Genomic DNA, 16,715 nt, shown 5'->3' on the forward strand with positions numbered 1-16,715 from the left:
ACACCATGAAGGGGCACACAGGTTCATCATACTTTGGAAAACTAAGTCCTCTGTTTATCAACTTGCTAGCATGTTCCCACTCTTTTAAAATTAATATCCCTACTACAAAGCCACAGTAATCAAAACAGCGTGGTATTGGCACAAAAACAGACATATGGATCAATCGAACAGCATAGAGATCCCAGATTTAAACCCACACACCTATAGTCAATCTACAAAGGAGGCAAGGATATACAACGGAGAAAAGTGGTGCTGGGAAAGCTGTACAGCGTATGTAGACTAATTAAATGAGAACACTCCCTCACACCATACACGGAAATAAACTCAAAATGGCTTAAAGGCTTAAGTGTAAGACACCATAAAATTCCTTGAAGAGGAAATAAGCAAAACGTTCTCTGATATAAATCATAGCAAAGTTCTCCTAGTTGCAGGCTACCCAGGCAACAGAAATAGCAAAAATAAACACATGGAACCTAATTAAACTTACAAGCTTTTGCACAGCAAAGGAAACCATAAATAAAATGAGAAAACCTGCAGAATGGGAGAAAACATTTGCAAACAATGCAACCGACAAGGCCTTCATTTCCAGAATATACAAACAGCTCATAACAACCCAATAACAACAAAAAAGCAGTCCAATCCAAAAATAGGCGTAAGACCTAACAAACATTTCTCCAATGAAGACATACAAATGGCCAATAGGCACATGAAAAAATGTTCAATGTCACTATCAGAGAAACGTACATCAAAACTACAATGAGGTATCACTTCACACCAGTCAGAATAATTAAAAAGTCCACAAATAATAAATATTAGAGAGGGTATAGAGAAAGAGAACCCTCCTACACCGTGGGTAGGAGTGCAGTTTGGTGCAGCCGTTATAGAAAACAGTATGGAGATTCCTTAGAAAACTGAAAATAAGACTTACCCTGTGATCAAGCCATCCCACTCCTGGGCCTATATCTGGAGGAAACTCTAATTCAAAGATACATGTACCCCAGTGTTTACAGCAGCACTATTTACAATAGCTAAGACATAGAAGCAAACTAAATGTCCATAGACAGATGACTGGATAAACAAGCTGTGGTACACACACACACACAGGAATACTATTCAGCCATAAAAAAGAATGCCATTTGCAGCAACATGGATGGACCTGGAGATTGTCACACTTAGTTAAGTAAGCTAGAAAAAGAAAGAAAAATAGTATATGATATCACTTATTTGTGGAATCTTAAAAAAAAAAAGACACAAATGAACTTATTTACAAAGGAGACTCATAGACATAGAAAATAAACATGGTTACCAGGGAGAAAAGCAGGAGAAGGGATAAATAGGAAGTTTGGGCTTTGCAGATACTAACTACTATATATAAAATAAACAGCAGGGTCCTACTGTACAGCACAGGGAACTATATTCAGTAACTTGTAATGGCCTATAATGAAAAAGAATATGAAAAGGAACATATATACGTATGTACATATATGAATCATTACACTGTACACCAGAAATTAACATTATAAATTGACCGTACTTCAATTAAAAATAAATAAATAAATAAAATTAATATCCCTTTATGGATTTCCTTCGTGTGATTTTGGTAATGTAGCATCCAAACATGACTGAGGGAAAAAAGCTATTTATGCCAGGTCCCTTTCCCTCACCTTTAAAAGCCAGTTTAAAAACACAAATAACATTTTTCTTCGTCTTTAAAGACATAAACATCACTTACATTGTCATCCCATGAACAGACCTTTTATTCAAGGGTGCAATCTATTGGCACCAAACTGAGTGGAGAATAAAGTGTAAACAAGAGTCTGAAATGTGACTTTTTTACAATGCTAGCAGGTAAACAATAAATAAAACCACCATAGCCTATGGTCTTTATTAACAAAGTTTATTGTTGGAGTCAGTTCCTACCTACTGGGGAGTACAACTATGTTTCAATATGTGCTCTAGTAATTCTAGGGTAATAGCCGTTCTGCAAAATAGTCGTACTGGGGCTCTGTTAGGCATAGATCATAATTAAGTCAGTGGAAGAATGAGCCCAGAAAAACCCTGACAGTGGAGCCATTACTCTAGGGAAGTTCCAGTGCTATGCAACCTGTAAGGCATCATCTATCAGCTGACGATGAGACTCAAGGAGGTGTCAGTGGAATGAAACAGGAGTTGAACCCATTTTCTACTCTTCTCTGCAAGATAACTATGGCTCCAATGCAGGAACCCAAAATTAGGTCTTATAAAAGTCCTTTAAACTCCCAAAGCAAGTAAAATTGGACATAGAGAGGAAAAGGGCCAGGAACCAGGACAGTGGAGGATAAATTAAGAGGAACAGGAGGGAATGAAAACTTCTGGAATGAACAGTAGCTGGATTTGGATGCCACTTGAGATGACAAGGATTACAGTAAAAGCAGGTGGGGAAATAATTCAAATATCTAAAGTTATTCAGATATCAGAAGTTAAGCGAAACTTCCCCTCTTGGAGAAAAACTGGTTTTAAATAAGGAGGAAGGTGAATCACTAATAGGTAAATGAGTACCTGAGTAGAAATAGGTGTTTCAAGATGCCAAAAGGAGTATGTTATACAAATGAGCTGGGTCTACAGGAGGGAAGAGTGGTTACGGTAGCCTGTTATCCAGATTTGACATTGGAATGACATTTCTAGCAATGGCTTTGTCTATGAGGTTCTGGCATATTTTCTGTAGCACAGATAGCTTTGAAGGAATGTTTTCCTAACACCCAGCTTATGTGGGAATGCAAATTACTATAGTGTAAAAATTCAAAGACCTCCCACCTATTCCTGCAGGACAGAAGATTAGAAGTCTTGAAACAGCAGGGCCGAAGGCCCAAGCCCTCTTACCACTCTTGTGATAAAAATATTAAAGAAATTAACAAAACAGGTATCAGATGAGTCAATGAGCCTTGTACCATGTAGACAGCAGATAATTTATCGTGACTTCTTCTGCAGGCAGCCTGAGAAACAGAAGAGCTTGGGCACTAAATGCTACCCTATCATTAAATATAATAATAAAGAAAATTAGGGCCATTAAGTGAGACCCTAAAAAAGTCTAGCTGCCAACCAGATTGGGAAGATAAATAAAACAGCATAGTTTATTTTAACCTGTATCTTCCACACTAACCTAGTCTGTCTCTAGAAAAGCCATCTGCTGGCACCAGGCCAGTATGTCTGAATTTTGTGATCATTAGCATCTCATTTTTCCAAAAGAGAAAATGTGTAAGTAGCAGGTGTGCATCAATGACCAAGTCCACAAAGCCTTTTCTGTAGTCTCGACCTGTGTGGGGACAGGTTCTACGGATGGAAGCATTTTGAAGGGCAGAAGAAAACATTTACTTGGGGTTCTCTCCACAGAAAGGAACCGGCGGAGTTGGGCCTGTCTGAGTCGCTTGTTGGTGCTGAACAAATGGTCTCTTCGCCAGGAAATACCTTTGTTCATTCCTATTTACAGGTTTCTTCCGATGGACACATGGAGTAATCTCTAAAACAAGAAATGAGGCAGAAGCAGTTTCTTTTCTAGTCACGGCTTTGATGAGATTAAGGGTCCTGGACTTTTCTGACACCTCAGGGATGTGGGGCGGGGCCGGGCCGTGTCCCAGGATGGGACGCTCAGGCTGCTGTCCAGGCCTGGGCGGTTCCGGGCCCCACGGCCCTTTCCTGTTGCTCCCTGTGCATCCACACTTTGAGGAATCTTCTTGAGGATTTTCCTCCCCAGCTGTTCCAGACACAGTTCATTTACTGGAAAACAGAGAGAACCTAAGTGTGAATTAACCTTTGGATTTTAGACATTGTGTAACTTTAAACAAACATAATTATCCCGTGAGTCAAATTTCCAAACAGATGAGAAGTGGCAGTTTTATACCCATATGTCTCCTCCTAAATGTCTTGTTCACTGAGAATACCTGTTTACTTCTATTTACTTCCTCAGCTAAAAAAAAGGGCAGGTGTACGGAGAACTGTGGCTGTCAAGATGAGCCAAAGCTCATGGATGGGACTGGATGGACATGCCTACGTTCACAGCTGCAGCCTAGCACTGTTTTTTTTTCCTTTCCTCTTTGGGCAGTTTTTGATTCAGTCTTTTGGGGGTAGCAAATAGCTTAGAAAATTAAAAATGCACAAAAATGTTATCTAAAAAGGAGAGGGGGGAAAAAAAGTAAAAAGATAAAAATTCACTATAATTCAAAGTTCGATACCCAGTGGAGGCAGTATATTTAACACAAAAGGAGGCTGAATTCATGGAGTGAAAGAGTAGAGGACATGAGAGGAAAAAGAAGCACTTTTGGTAATTTTGAATGTAATGGTAAGCAGTCCTTGACTCCGTAATTCTGGGGATCTCAGAATTACAATAGGGTTCAGTGACAGGTGTACAATTTGATTTGGGGGCAGGGAAGGGGACAAAAGTCACTCTTCAACTTATACAGCATACAGGCGGGGGGTGACAGAAGATTTCTCTTAGCACTTCATTTGGAGAGGGTAGGATGGAAACACCTAATTACACTTTAAAGGAAAGAAAAGCGTGTCGAGATACTTTAGGTCCTCTATAAAAGACGGAATGCTCTCTCTTCATAATAAACAGTGTGTCTGGAGGAAGTGACAAGTAGGGAAATGAGAACAAGAAGGTACAATGAAATTGGGTCTGTTCTCTCTGAATGTCGCCCACTGTATGTGCTCATTCTCCACTCTCATGGGGTGTGTGCAAGGTGGGGAGGCTCACGCTCTAGTGTTGTCTGCTAGTCCCCAACTCCCCGCTTCCTTTTAAAGCCCTTCTACACTCAACTTTGAAAATTCCAGACCCTAATTGTCCTCAGTCCTCGACTTTACGCTCTGTGGTCCTGGATAAGCACCCTGGTTTGTGGTTTTTTGTCTTTTGATGCAAAGTTTCAATTTAATAATATCATCCTTCAGATGTCTGTGGACTATGAGAAATTACTATAATTGCTCACTCCATGTGAATGTCATCAAAATAATGTTTTAAAAAACATTTTTGAATTCCTAGGGAAAAGCGAGCATAAGCTATTTCTTTCATTTCCCACTCGGCTACTGCAGACGACCCCAAAACGGAGACCTGAGACCCAGAGGACACAGTCCAAAGGCACACCTGTCCTCATGTCACGGCCCTACAGGTCAGCCAAAGTGGGCAAAACTGTTCCACGTGGATCAGGTACACCCACCCACTGGCCCTGAATGTTCAGCAAGATTTATACGGGGAAGAAAAAAGCTGGCTATTCAGACAAAACTTTTTTGTTGATGGAGCCATGTCAGACAACGCTCCTCCCGGCCCAAATACTTTCAGCATCAGGGCTCTCAGATGAAACATTCTGGCAGCCCACTCTTTGTTCTTTTTACACATTATACAAGTGCTTCTGGGCCCAGGCCTCAGAGCAAAATACCCAGGCAATAAGCGAAGCAGCCAAAGTTTCACATGAAGGAGAAGACGCTCATGACCGTTACATACAGCACTGTGCTGCCGGCTCAAAGAGTTCTAGGATACAGAGGGAAATAGGGGCAAGAGAAAAGGTGTTTGTGGAACCCAACTTGTCCCTGGGGGAAGGCGCCGGGCCTTTACTCCCGACTGGTTACCTTGGCTTTCCCTCAGTTGCTCTCGGTCAGGCTCTCCGCGTCACACTCTTTGGGCGGCTCCCCTCCTCCTGGCAACTCGCTCTCGATCTCCCACAGCACATCATCTTCGTCTTCCAAGTTGCTGGAGATGTGGCACTTCTTGAAGCCCTGAACAATGGATTCACTTGAGATGCTGTTCCACGCCACCATGACCCACTCCAGAAAGAGCCCAAGGGGCGGCTTCTTGGCGTTCCCGGTGGGACTCAGTGCCAGGTTCCCCGCTAGGAGCCAGTTGGAGTACTGGGCCCGGACACTGTCATTCAGCGGTTTGTAGACCACCACGTCCAACACCTGCAGCTGCGAGGTCAGGCCCCCCGGGATGATGACCATGTCGGTGTTCATGCTCTCCATGGAGCTCTTCACCGAATCGGTGGCGTGGCCCCGGAAGCCGTTCAGTATCAGCATCCCCCGCTGCTTGGGCACTGCGCCCGTCCTCCGCCTCCACACCACTTCCAGCCAGTCCTGCATCAAGTCCTCCGTCATCCAGCCATATCGGTGGCAGCGGATTTCCATGCCACTGGGGAACTTCCCCGGGGGGATGTACGTGCCCCTCAGAATGATGTATGGAGGTAACTTCCTCCCATCAGCCAAGACTCCCAGCATGGCTGTGATTTTCAGTTTCTCCCTGCCGGGCGTCTTGACCAAGACCGGCTTTTCACCCTGGTTGTCCACAGTCACCCTCGATGGCACCTCCAAGCAAATGGGCGTCTCGTCTGCATTTCCCATCTGAGCCACCTGGTAGTCGTGCGTCCGGCGCAGAGCCAGGACGCTCCGCTGGTAAGTGACGAGCTTCTCCGTCAGGTCTTCGGGCAGCTGCTGGGGCACCGGCACCTTATGCCGCAGAGACAAGTCATACCTTCGCATCATTCTTCGGCACCAACCCAGGCTGGCCTTGAACCCTTTCTCTGGAATGTTCATCTCCTGGGCGATCTCGAGCGCCTTCAGCTGCATGGCCTCCCGGGTGATGGGGTCCCCTTTGGCCTGCATGTAGCGGACGTACTCCGCCACTCGCTGGTCCACCAGAGCGAAGCGCCCGTTCTTGGGGCCCCGGAAGGCGCGCCGCATGGCGTGGGCGTTCTGCAGCTGCGGCTTCACCTTGCGCCAGTCGCGGACGTTTTTCTCCAGCACGCCGAACTGCTTGGCCGCCTGGCAGTTGTTGGTGCTCTCGGCGTACTCCACCACCATCAACTTGAACCCGGCATCGTAGCTGCGGCGCATGCCCCGGCTGAACTGGAACTTCCCGGCCAGGTCGTCGGCCGACAGGTCGTACCCGGGGAAGCCCATGGCCATGTAGAAGGGGTACCCCTCGCCCCACTCGGGCAGCTCTGTGATGTCCCGGGGCATACGGAGGCCAAAGCCGTCCAGGTGCTGAGGCTGGGGAAACTGGGAGGCCGCGTTCATCGGGCCTGCCCAATCTGGAGGCTTCACGTCGGAGTCTTCGTTTTCTGGCAGACAGACAAGGAGGAGCGAAGATAGTACCAGTAAGTAAAATGATTTCCAGCTCACTCCCTGATTTGGGGGGGGGGGTTCGAAATACCAGGAATACCTTAATCTGAGGTTTACTAGAAGCAGTAGGTTTAATAACATGTAACACTTCCGAAATCCTTACCCATGTGCCAATTCCCATGGATTACCACATCAAATTCTCACGACTGTTTCTCTGCTACTTCTTTGCAGCTGAGTCTAGGGTAATGAAGTAATGCATCAAGGTGGCTGAGCCAGAAAATGGCAGAGCTGGAAACTGAACACAGGCACCAAGCTTGGATCTCATACTAATTTTCTGGGCCATGCTTCAGTCAAAATAACCTTTACCTGGATGAGAAGCCCAATACAGCCCATTCTACACATAATAGTACAGAATTTGGATTATCATGGGATGAATCACATCCTTTAAACCAAGAAAATCTACAGTACTACCACACTTAGCAAAGCTTATAAGGCAGAAAACTGGTTCCTGCATACCAGTGTTAGAGCTGGGTTTCATTGTATGTTTCTATGTAGAAGGTGGTCACAGAAATGGAACGTGTCTCAGGGAAATTACCATATCTCACCAAACCTAAGATGCTACACATTGCAAGATGCACCACCGTATGCCATTACAGAAAAAAAATTTAGTGGGAGAATAATAGCTCAGTGGTAGAGCGCATGCTTAGCATGCATGCATAAGGTCCTAGGTTCAATCCTCAGTACCTCCATTAAAAAAACAAACAAAAAGAAAAAAAATGCCACTAATTAAACTAAAACATGCTATCAATTTTAAGGGGCATTCTCAATTGCAGAGATGTTAAAATGGTGAGGGAAAAAAATGTGTCTTAGAATTAATGAAATATGGCATTTTAAATGATCACAGAGAGAAGGCAAATAAAACCACTCTGGCTGTTTGGAAGCTGTATTTATCCAACTCCTACCCTTATAACTATGTTTCTTGATAAAAGACCATGTGCCTCTTAGACATATTTGCTCAAATGTGTACTATAACTGCTGTTGCTCTTTCTATCCAAAAAGAAAAGGACAGGACAAGTAAATAACCTGGGGTGCATGCTTTGCCACACTATCTCCCTTAGTTTTCAAAGTGTACAGTATGCTACCAAGGCACCCAGGATGTGTGCTGGACCAACACCATACAAACTTCAATTTGCTTCAACTCCATCACAAGGGTGCACGTTGAGATTTATATTACCCAAAGTCAGATGAAGACATGAAGGCTCAGAGAGGTGGATGAAGTTGCCTAAGGTCACACAGCACAGGAAAGAGATTTTGAAACTTCTTAATACCCCACAGAACGTACATGGAAACTTAAAATCCATCTTCATCATTCCCCACTGGCTGGATGCTGGATTGGGTGAATCATAGTACCTGCAAAAGTTCCTCCTTGGAGTTGCCAGTCGTCAGAATGATGAGATTCCTCCTCCCCTTCCAACCGAGTGATCATGTCGGGCTTAGGGAATGGGAATTCTGTTTATAGGAAATAAAACAGGTAACGGCTGTGTGTTGCGGTCCTGGAGCACTGCCAAAATAAATACTTTATAATACTTAAGGAACCCTCCCCTCCACTCTCACCCCACCAGGGTCTTCTCAATATGGAGATTTATGAAAGGCAGGGGAAAGGGCTCAGGGATACTTAAAGAAAAATTATGATTGGACTATGTCTGTCCAAGGGAATTTATGGATCACCTGCAACAACCAAAAAAAAAAGAACTGCATCTAGCAGGGAAGTGGGTGGATGCAGCCACTGATCTAATGAATGTTCTGCTACCTGTATGAGCAAATGGGAAAATCCGTCTAAATGGTTAACATTCTAATAATATGGATATCAATGTGGGGAAGGAAGCAAGGAGTCTTTGGATTATGTCCCCAAGCTTCTGAGGCTCACAGGGTAATAAGGAGGCCTGCCTTCCTGCCTAAGGAACACATGAAGCACAGCTTCAGACCCGTGGTGACATTTTTTAGATTATGTCTTAATTTTTCTTTTTTTTGATGTGAATGCCTGGATTGAATGAGGATGGGCCTGAGAGCTGGCACAAGTTGCCAACTAGAAAGACACAATATTTATATCCTGCCTAAATCAAAAACAGGAAATTAAATGGGCACAGGCATTGAGGGGACAGAGTCCAAGTTCCAGAGAGAGGGGTGTTGGATACACCAGGGAAGACATGGAAACAATTCTCTGGGCTCAGAGCTTCTAGGAGACAAAGGAAAACAAAGCTTTACCCAGGGACAGGACAGTTTCATAATTCATCCTCATGACCTCCCGGTAGAGGGCCTTTTGTTGCTCCGTCAAAACTTCCCACTCCTCATCAGAAAAATATATGGCCACCTCATCGAATAGGGCCGGCACCTGCAACAGTGAACAGGCCTTTCTCAGCGACTCGCAGGCACACACCGACACAGATCACACACCTTCATCTCACAGGCGAGGGGCTGGGACCCAGGAACACATCACTCACAGGGATCTGAGAGGCAAAACCCGGACACCAGCAAGGTCCCCCCGTGCCCTGCTGAGTGCCCGTCCGTTCACAAATGCGAGCGGCACCTTGAGAATAAAACTCCCCACCACCAAAAACCAGGTAAGGAGACACTGGACATCACATCCCATCACATCACAGGGAGAGCTCATCACTGCTCACCCCTCATCCAGTGCTGGAACCAACCACATTCAGGGAAGCACCCTGAGACAGTTCCCCCTGCAACATGCCCATCCCTACCCTGCTCTCCCCCTCAGTCACAGACCCTCAGGCCGGGGTGGGGGTGGGGTTTCCTGGGCACTATTCTCCATTTCCGGGGGAACTAGCCCCAGCGTTGGACTCAGAACCCAAAGCTGCCCAGGGAGGAGCCAGTGAGAGAAAGGGCCTCATCCGGCCGTTTCCAATCCACAAGAGCATGAGTAGGAGGAGAGAAGGACTAATTAGAGCTTGAATTTATGTAATGAGATACTAGAGCAAACTGGTTTGCTTTGATGCCTGGACACACAGCACAAAGCCCTAAGGGCAGGGAAGGGCACTCTGCTCCCCTCTCCCTAACCGTCTCCCCCCACCTCCCCGCCCCCAGTGGAAGGGGGCACCTGGGAGGCTGGATGCAGCCAAATCACGCAGACCAACTTCCTCTTGCTCAATTATTTGCTTTTCTTTTTACTATGTTTTCTTTCGGTCATTAAAAATCCTGGGTTCAACCCCCAGTACCTCCATGGAAACAAAAAAATTCCTACTCCAAAGCTCATCGTGTTCAGTGGTGAGGGATCAGTGGACGGCTGCTCTCAGAGCTATCCCCCGTGGCTGACTCAGGAGTGCAGGGGATCACAGTAATATTTCTCATCAGCTTAGAAAAGTTCAGTGCACAGTCTGCAGCTTCTTTAGGTATCTGGCCATCAATCATTTAGATGTCCTGGCCTTTCCTGATTCCCCAAGCCCACCTCGTCCCTCCTCACCCTGACGGCCCCTTCCACATAGGGAGAACTTCCTAGGGAAGGCCCTGGAACTACTTCATTTATTTTCCCCAACAACTCCATTTCATCAAGGAGGAAACTGGCTCAGAGCAGTCCTGTTTCTGGTCCAAAGTCACACAGCCAATAAATGGGAGGGCTGAGATTGGGACCTAGTGCTATCTAACTTCAAGGCTCCCGGCCTTACAAGGACAGAGTGGTCTCACTGGTGACCAGCGCTCTCGCCCCTACTCCCACCTCCCGTGCTCAGGGGTCCTCCGCTGCCCGCAGTTCCCTGAACAAATCTCCGTGTCTCTGACCCTCCGTGTCTCCGCATATGGATCCCCGCTGCCTCAGAGGTCCTCCCCATTCCTGGCCTGGCTGACCCCCACCCACCTTCCTGGACTCAGCCCAGACGTCCTGCTTCCCAGGAAGCCCACCCCAAGCCGGGCCGCGTGCCCTGAAATGTCCTGGGCTCGATGCTGTGGGGGTGCCTCTTGCCTTATGTATCTGCTCCTTCCACCAGAATGTAGGCTCACTGAGGGCAGAACCTGGGCTTACTCCGTTTTGTTTCCCTAAGCCGAGGACACTTCTGGTAGATAGTAATCCCTTAAAAACATGTTTCTGCGTACAAGATTTAAGCAAATAATCTCTGGACTTCCCTTCTCTTGTTCCACTTGGAATCGTTTCAAATAATCATTAAAATTCAACTGTCACAAAACTGAGCCTGCTCTTTGGAGTTAGAATGGACAAAAATCCCAAGTGTAACATACCAAGAGGTACGAATGAATTGGTCTCTGGGCTCTGCTCAGCCTTCAATGATCTGGAAAGCCAGTCGGCCAGGAATTTTCCATCCCACCCCTTCCCACTTCCCAGGCTTTTCAACAACTCTCCCTTTGGCCTTTTCTCTCCCTAGGAAATTCCAGATCTAGGCCATACCTATTTATAGTCGCTTTCCCTTTGCTGATAAAACAGGACACAGGACCTGCTATGCCTGTCATTTCAGAGGGGCCATCGATATGGATACTTAGTAGAAGGTAACACGTCCCAGGCGTGGTACCACTGTCAGCAGCCCTGAAGTGGTGAGAAGGCAGCTGGAGGCCAGGGCTGGATTCATCTCCTATTTCTGATCGAGCCATGGAGGGTCCTCAGACAAGCCCACATTATGCTCCAGAGGTGCACAGGGCAGCGGCTTAGAAATTCCCCTCACAGCCACCTTCTGTGAGAATCAGCGAGCCTTCCGCCAGGCCCTCCCGCGCAGGCCTCTCCTCTCTCCACAGAGGCCTTTTATCTGGCCGAGTGCAGCAGAAGGTAAACAGGGCCGGCCCCTGGCAAAACTCTGAAAGCAGGCAGCAGTGTCCAACCCCCAGACACCCTGGCTCAGCCTCACAGGTAGGGGCCCTGGATCCCTGCCCTAGGCCCTCCCCGCAGAAGATCAAGGCCTCATCAGATAGGTGTTCTCCCTTCAGCTCATGTGCTCGGCCCAGCAAGCGGGCCCTCCAACACTTATCTTCTCACACACCACCCAGGCACACCGCTGAGGCCACACACCTACCCAGTAAAGCCGGCAGGGATCTGAGGGTAGAGGCTGGTCCCAGTGCACCGACAGAGTGCCTGACGTGTGCCAGGAACCATGGAGGGTGCTCCCTCTGGCATGGCTAAATGCATTCTCTTATTGCATCCTTTAATATAGCGATGGGGGACTTCTCCCGCAATGTTATGGGTGAGGAAACCAGGCTAATAAGTATCTTGCCCAAGGTCACAGAGTTATTAGAAAGTCTGGCTCCCCAGCCTGTGCTTTCTTGCCAGCCACTCAGGCCTCTGCATGGTGGCTGGAGTGAACCCTAGGGCCCTTTAGAAAGAGCGGCCCTGAGGGTGACGTCCTCGGCATGTAAGGAGAGAACTCAGACTCAGTGTAGCACACAGCCCCTCGTGGGGTTTACATTTTTATAAGTTTGCTCTTACTCCATCACATGATTCTGTTAGGATATGCTCCCTATTCACTGCTGCTACTACCCAATTCTTCCAGCCAGGCCAGCTGGATGGCAGCCCTCTCCAGTGTGAACTATTGTAAGAGGCTTTCACACATAACCACTGGCCTCGCCTCATCCTCTCCTCCTGTCAGCTCAGTGCACCAAGCCTTCCTTAAATAGTTTAAATGGTTCCTTTCAACCAGCAGTAGGTGACAAAGACTCTGTCTTCACCCAAACTTTAATTAGGCTCCACTGAGTCCTCTTCTCCACCAGGCCTCCATCTTGGCTCCCCTCCTGTCCTCAGCACACCCAGCCCAGTTTTAGCCAGAATCCTAAGTCAGTTTAGAAAGAACCCCCCACCCTTGATGTCTCCTCTTGGTAATTTTCCACCTGCTGAGCCCTCCACTCTGCTCTTTGGCCATAAATCCCCACTTCGTGTTTACTGTTGCGCATCACCTCTCTCCTTTATTGTGACAGTCTTGAAACCTCTCTCAAATAGTCCTGAATGGTCTTCCTTATCATCTGAACAAGTGTCAGAGTAATTTTTCTTTAACATAGGTCAGCAGACATTTAGCTGGTGTCCACGATATGCCTGGCACTGAGTAGGATACAGGGAATCCAGGGGCACAGGAGAGATGCAGTCGTGGCCTCCTGGACTTCCAATCTTGTTGGCGATAAGCTATGTGGCTGAAGGGGGACTGTTCCCATAACCAGTTCCTCCATTCTTCACTGTGCCTTTTAAAGCTACAGGACTGTTTTCTCAGGAATGCACATACACCAGGCTGGGCTAGACTATTTTTACTTCCTACGTCTGCCTGAGGAGAAGACTTAACACAAGCCTGGCTCCCAGGCCTGCCCGACAGCCGAGAGTGGACCCCAAACCTTCTTACTTACCCATCCACCCTCTGAGCAGATTCGGACTTTCTGCATGTCTGTGGGGCCATCCTCTAGCTCCCGGCTCTGAATCTCTTCTTCTTCTTCCTCTTCTTTCAGGGTCAAATTAAGAGGGTAGGCTGTGGACTCCATCTCTGCAAGCAAGATTCATTTCAGAAAAATCAGGCTAGTGTGAACTCTTCATCTGCAAAGTCTGTGATGGCGAGGGGAGGGCAGCTCAGCCTACACAAACCTTTTCAGCCCCAAGCACAGTATGGCTGGATCCTGAAGGAAGGGGACAGAGTCAGGCCTGGGGAGTAGGGGCTCTGGGGAAAGCACCAGGAAGCTGGAAGGTGACATATTTAATTATGATAAGAAGGGGTGCAGGCAGATAGCATACCTGGCTGCCTTCAAATATTTAAAAAGCCATCTGGGAAGAGAGACCAGACTGGTTCTGTAAAGACCCAAGGGCAGAACAGGCGGGTGGGTAAACATTCCGAGAAGAGGTTTCGAAGAGTGCATGGGGAGGCAGAACTTTTTCACGGCTAGTGCCACCCAAACATGGAATCAGCAGCTAGACAGGGGTGTTGGCTTCCTATCAAGGAAGGTGTTTGAAAACAGAGCACTTGCACAACGGGGTTGTTCCTACAGGCCAGTTCAGCATCAGGAGGTTGGTTGGCCCAGAATACCCATCCCCTGGATCTTCCAAATTCAAAGGTTCTGTCCATGAGCCTGGTCAGAAGTTCGAGTCGTTCTGCCTTAAGTGACTTTCCAAGCCCAGGAATCAGTGACGGTTCGTGAGGGCTAACGCCTGGATACCCAAGAAGGTGCACAAATCAGCTGGGGCCAGGCTCTGGGGGCCTATCCCCACCGGGAAATAACTCGATGCCTCTGGGCCGCAAATTCTCTTTCGTTGAACTCCTTGACCAGTACAATGGGCCGCGCTCCTGCCCTCTAGGGGCACGGGCAATTCCTGGGTGTGGAGTGAATGTGCATCTTGTCGACCGCATCCTCCGGGGCTTCCAAAGAAAAATCCTTCGAGAATTCAAAGTCACTTCTTCGATATTTCCAAGAAGGACAGGCGAATGCGGCAGGAATAGGTCTGGGGCGGGCGGAACAGGCTTCAGATCTCTAAAGCTGGGGCCGAACTTGGCCATGGCCTATCCCGCCGGCTCCCCTGGAGGGAGGTTGCGGAGAGGGTGGGGCGCGCCGACCCGCGGCGGAGGTGGGTGCCGGCGAAGAGGTGCCCGCAGCTCCGGCCGCCGCCGCCCACCCCCGCTGCCCGGCGCCCCGCCCGCCGCCGCCGCGCCCCCGGGCGCGCTCGGGTTTCTCCAGCCATCTTGTCCCATTTCCCTTTCTCCGCGGCCCCGCGCCGGGGGCGCTCCCGCCGCCCCCCTGCCCGCGCCCGGCCCAGCCCGCCTCCCCGCTTGGCCCGCTCCCGGCCCCAGCGCACCTGCCGAGCTGCCGGGGCCGGCGCCGCCTGCCTCCCCCGGCGGGCCCGCAACAAAGGCGGCGGCGGCGGCGGTTGCAGCTGCAGCCTAGGCGCCCCCGCCCCCGTCCCCGCCGCGGCCGAGCCGCCCAGGGCCGCGGGCCGCGCCGCCCCCGGTCCCCGCCCCCGCTCCGCCCGCCCGCGCGCACTCACCGCCGGGCCGAGCGCCGGGGCGCGGGCCGGGGCCGCGGGTGGAGACGCCAAGGGCTCCGGCCCGGCTGTCACAGCGCCATCCTTTCCGTCTCTCCGGCTTCCAGTGCGCGCGGCCCCTCGGGAGGGAGCGGGGAGGACACGTGGTGGGAGGAGGGAGGGTCCGGCCGGGAGCTGAGGGTGTTGGGAGGCGAGGGGAGGAGCGCGGCTGATGTCAGCAGGCCTCGGCGGCGCCGGGGGGACGGCGCCCGCGCCAGCTCCCGACCCTCCTCCCGGCGTGGCTTCCGGCCGGTCTGCGCCGCGCGCTCCTCCCGGCGGAGCTCCCGACCCTCCGCCCGGCTCCACCTTGCCGGCCTGGACAGTCGTGCCTTCTGCCCTCTCTGCTCCCTCTCTGTCGGCGTCCGGCGCGCCGGTGCGACCTCGGCATAGATGAGGCAGGAAGAGCCTGGATTTATGTTTGAACTGAGTGTAACCTGGGTGTACGCGTTCCTGTGCTCATTTGCATGAACCAGTGCTTTGCACTTGCTTGGCTGAGCACTCAAGGCACTCGCCACGCTTCAAGGAATGCGTTCTGAAGAGATCACCAGCGAAGGAGTGGAGGAAGGTGAGGAAGGGTCTGGGATCTTTCGGGAAGCCTGCTGGTATCCTGGCAGGCATATATTCAGAACTTCGTATGTAATATACACGGAGAAGGAACTTCCTGCTTTTCTTAGTTATTGCCTTGTTACATCCCAAGAATGTCATGCTGTGGAGGAAGTAACTGTATAGAATGGTCTTCTCCAGAATGTTCAAAGGATTTGTTTGCTTGCAGCTCTGTGGACAATACAATAAAAGTGAGCGGAGAAGGCCTCAAGCCCTTCTCATTCCAGAAACGAGATCCTGGGTTTGGGTTTTTGTTGGAAACTCATTAAAGAAGAAATTATACTGACACTTGTTAAAGCGAAAAAGTAGGACTTTATTCAGGATTTTTGAGACAGCTGACAAGACCATCTCAATGGAGGAGAGTTACCCTGCTCAATTCTGAATCCGGCAAAGATGATCTGGGGAATTATAGCCCACAGCAGAGTGAGGGGATCAGTGGACAGAAATTTACGAAGAAGAGATATCAAGGGTAGAGGGACAACAGCATTGTTTGAGGAAATGTGGTCTCAAAATTCAAGTAATGTCGTTGTCAGCTTTTGCTGCACAGCAGTGGGATGTTAGTGGACGGAATGTGAGCAGAGAATTGACCTGTGCTTGCACAGTGGGGCTTGCCTCTGATGCTTCTATGATTGGCTATGAAGAGTTTCTCCTGGGTAGCTGCTCCTTGAGCCTGGTCTTCAGACAACGTGGGGAGCTGACCTTAACTCAACCCAGAGCCTGGAACCACTCCCAACCAATTCTCTGCCTGCAGAAGAGCTGCCAGTGGAGCCCAGCCTAGATCATCTGACCCATAGTTGACCTAAAGACCAGTAAACATGAAATTAAATACTTTTTATGTAAACCACTGGATTTTGTGGGGAAGGACCAGGCTGGAGGGATCACTTGAGCATAAGAGGCAAGCCATGCTGTGTAAGTACATGTCAATCCTCTACTCATATGATATCCCCTAACATCTTATTAGTCAAAGCAAGTCACATGGCCAGGCCCAAAGTCAAGACCTGGAGAAACACTCTCTGCCCACCAGGAGGCCATGGTA

General features: G+C 49.1%; 1 protein-coding gene across 4 annotated transcripts; it reads right to left on the bottom strand.

The window, feature by feature from the left end:
* Positions 1 to 1,876: 1,876 nt before the first annotated feature.
* On the bottom strand, positions 1,877 to 15,193 carry POGK (pogo transposable element derived with KRAB domain). 4 transcript variants are annotated; one of them, XM_032463818.1, is made up of 6 exons: positions 15,041 to 15,193; positions 13,420 to 13,553; positions 9,346 to 9,472; positions 8,491 to 8,589; positions 5,596 to 7,079; positions 1,879 to 3,753 (listed from the first exon to the last, which is right to left on the bottom strand). In XM_032463818.1, the coding sequence occupies exons 2-5, from the start codon at positions 13,549 to 13,551 to the stop codon at positions 5,608 to 5,610; spliced, it is 1,830 nt and encodes a 609-aa protein (XP_032319709.1). In that variant the 5' UTR covers positions 13,552 to 13,553; positions 15,041 to 15,193; the 3' UTR covers positions 1,879 to 3,753; positions 5,596 to 5,607. The 4 variants fall into 4 exon arrangements, with proteins under 4 accessions (XP_032319712.1, XP_032319709.1, XP_032319710.1 ...); XM_032463819.1 differs by lacking the exon at positions 15,041 to 15,193 and adding an exon at positions 14,852 to 14,964 and having other exon boundaries at positions 1,881 to 3,753; XM_032463820.1 differs by lacking the exon at positions 15,041 to 15,193 and adding an exon at positions 13,799 to 14,690 and having other exon boundaries at positions 3,419 to 3,753.
* Positions 15,194 to 16,715: the final 1,522 nt, after the last annotated feature.

The sequence above is a fragment of the Camelus ferus genome, chromosome 21, assembly GCF_009834535.1.
Source record: "Camelus ferus isolate YT-003-E chromosome 21, BCGSAC_Cfer_1.0, whole genome shotgun sequence".
Classification (NCBI taxonomy): domain Eukaryota; kingdom Metazoa; phylum Chordata; class Mammalia; order Artiodactyla; family Camelidae; genus Camelus; species Camelus ferus.

Bases quoted from the DNA above. Each gene is read 5' to 3' on its own strand.
- POGK (XM_032463818.1), bottom strand. From the start codon at position 13,551: ATGGAGTCCACAGCCTACCCTCTTAATTTGACCCTGAAAGAAGAGGAA. The intron at 9,473-13,419 runs GTAAGTAAGAAG...TCACTGTTGCAG, and splicing joins TCTGCTCAGAGGGTGGATGG to GTGCCGGCCCTATTCGATGA. The intron at 8,590-9,345 runs GTAAAGCTTTGT...TCCTATAAACAG, and splicing joins TGAAACTGTCCTGTCCCTGG to AATTCCCATTCCCTAAGCCC.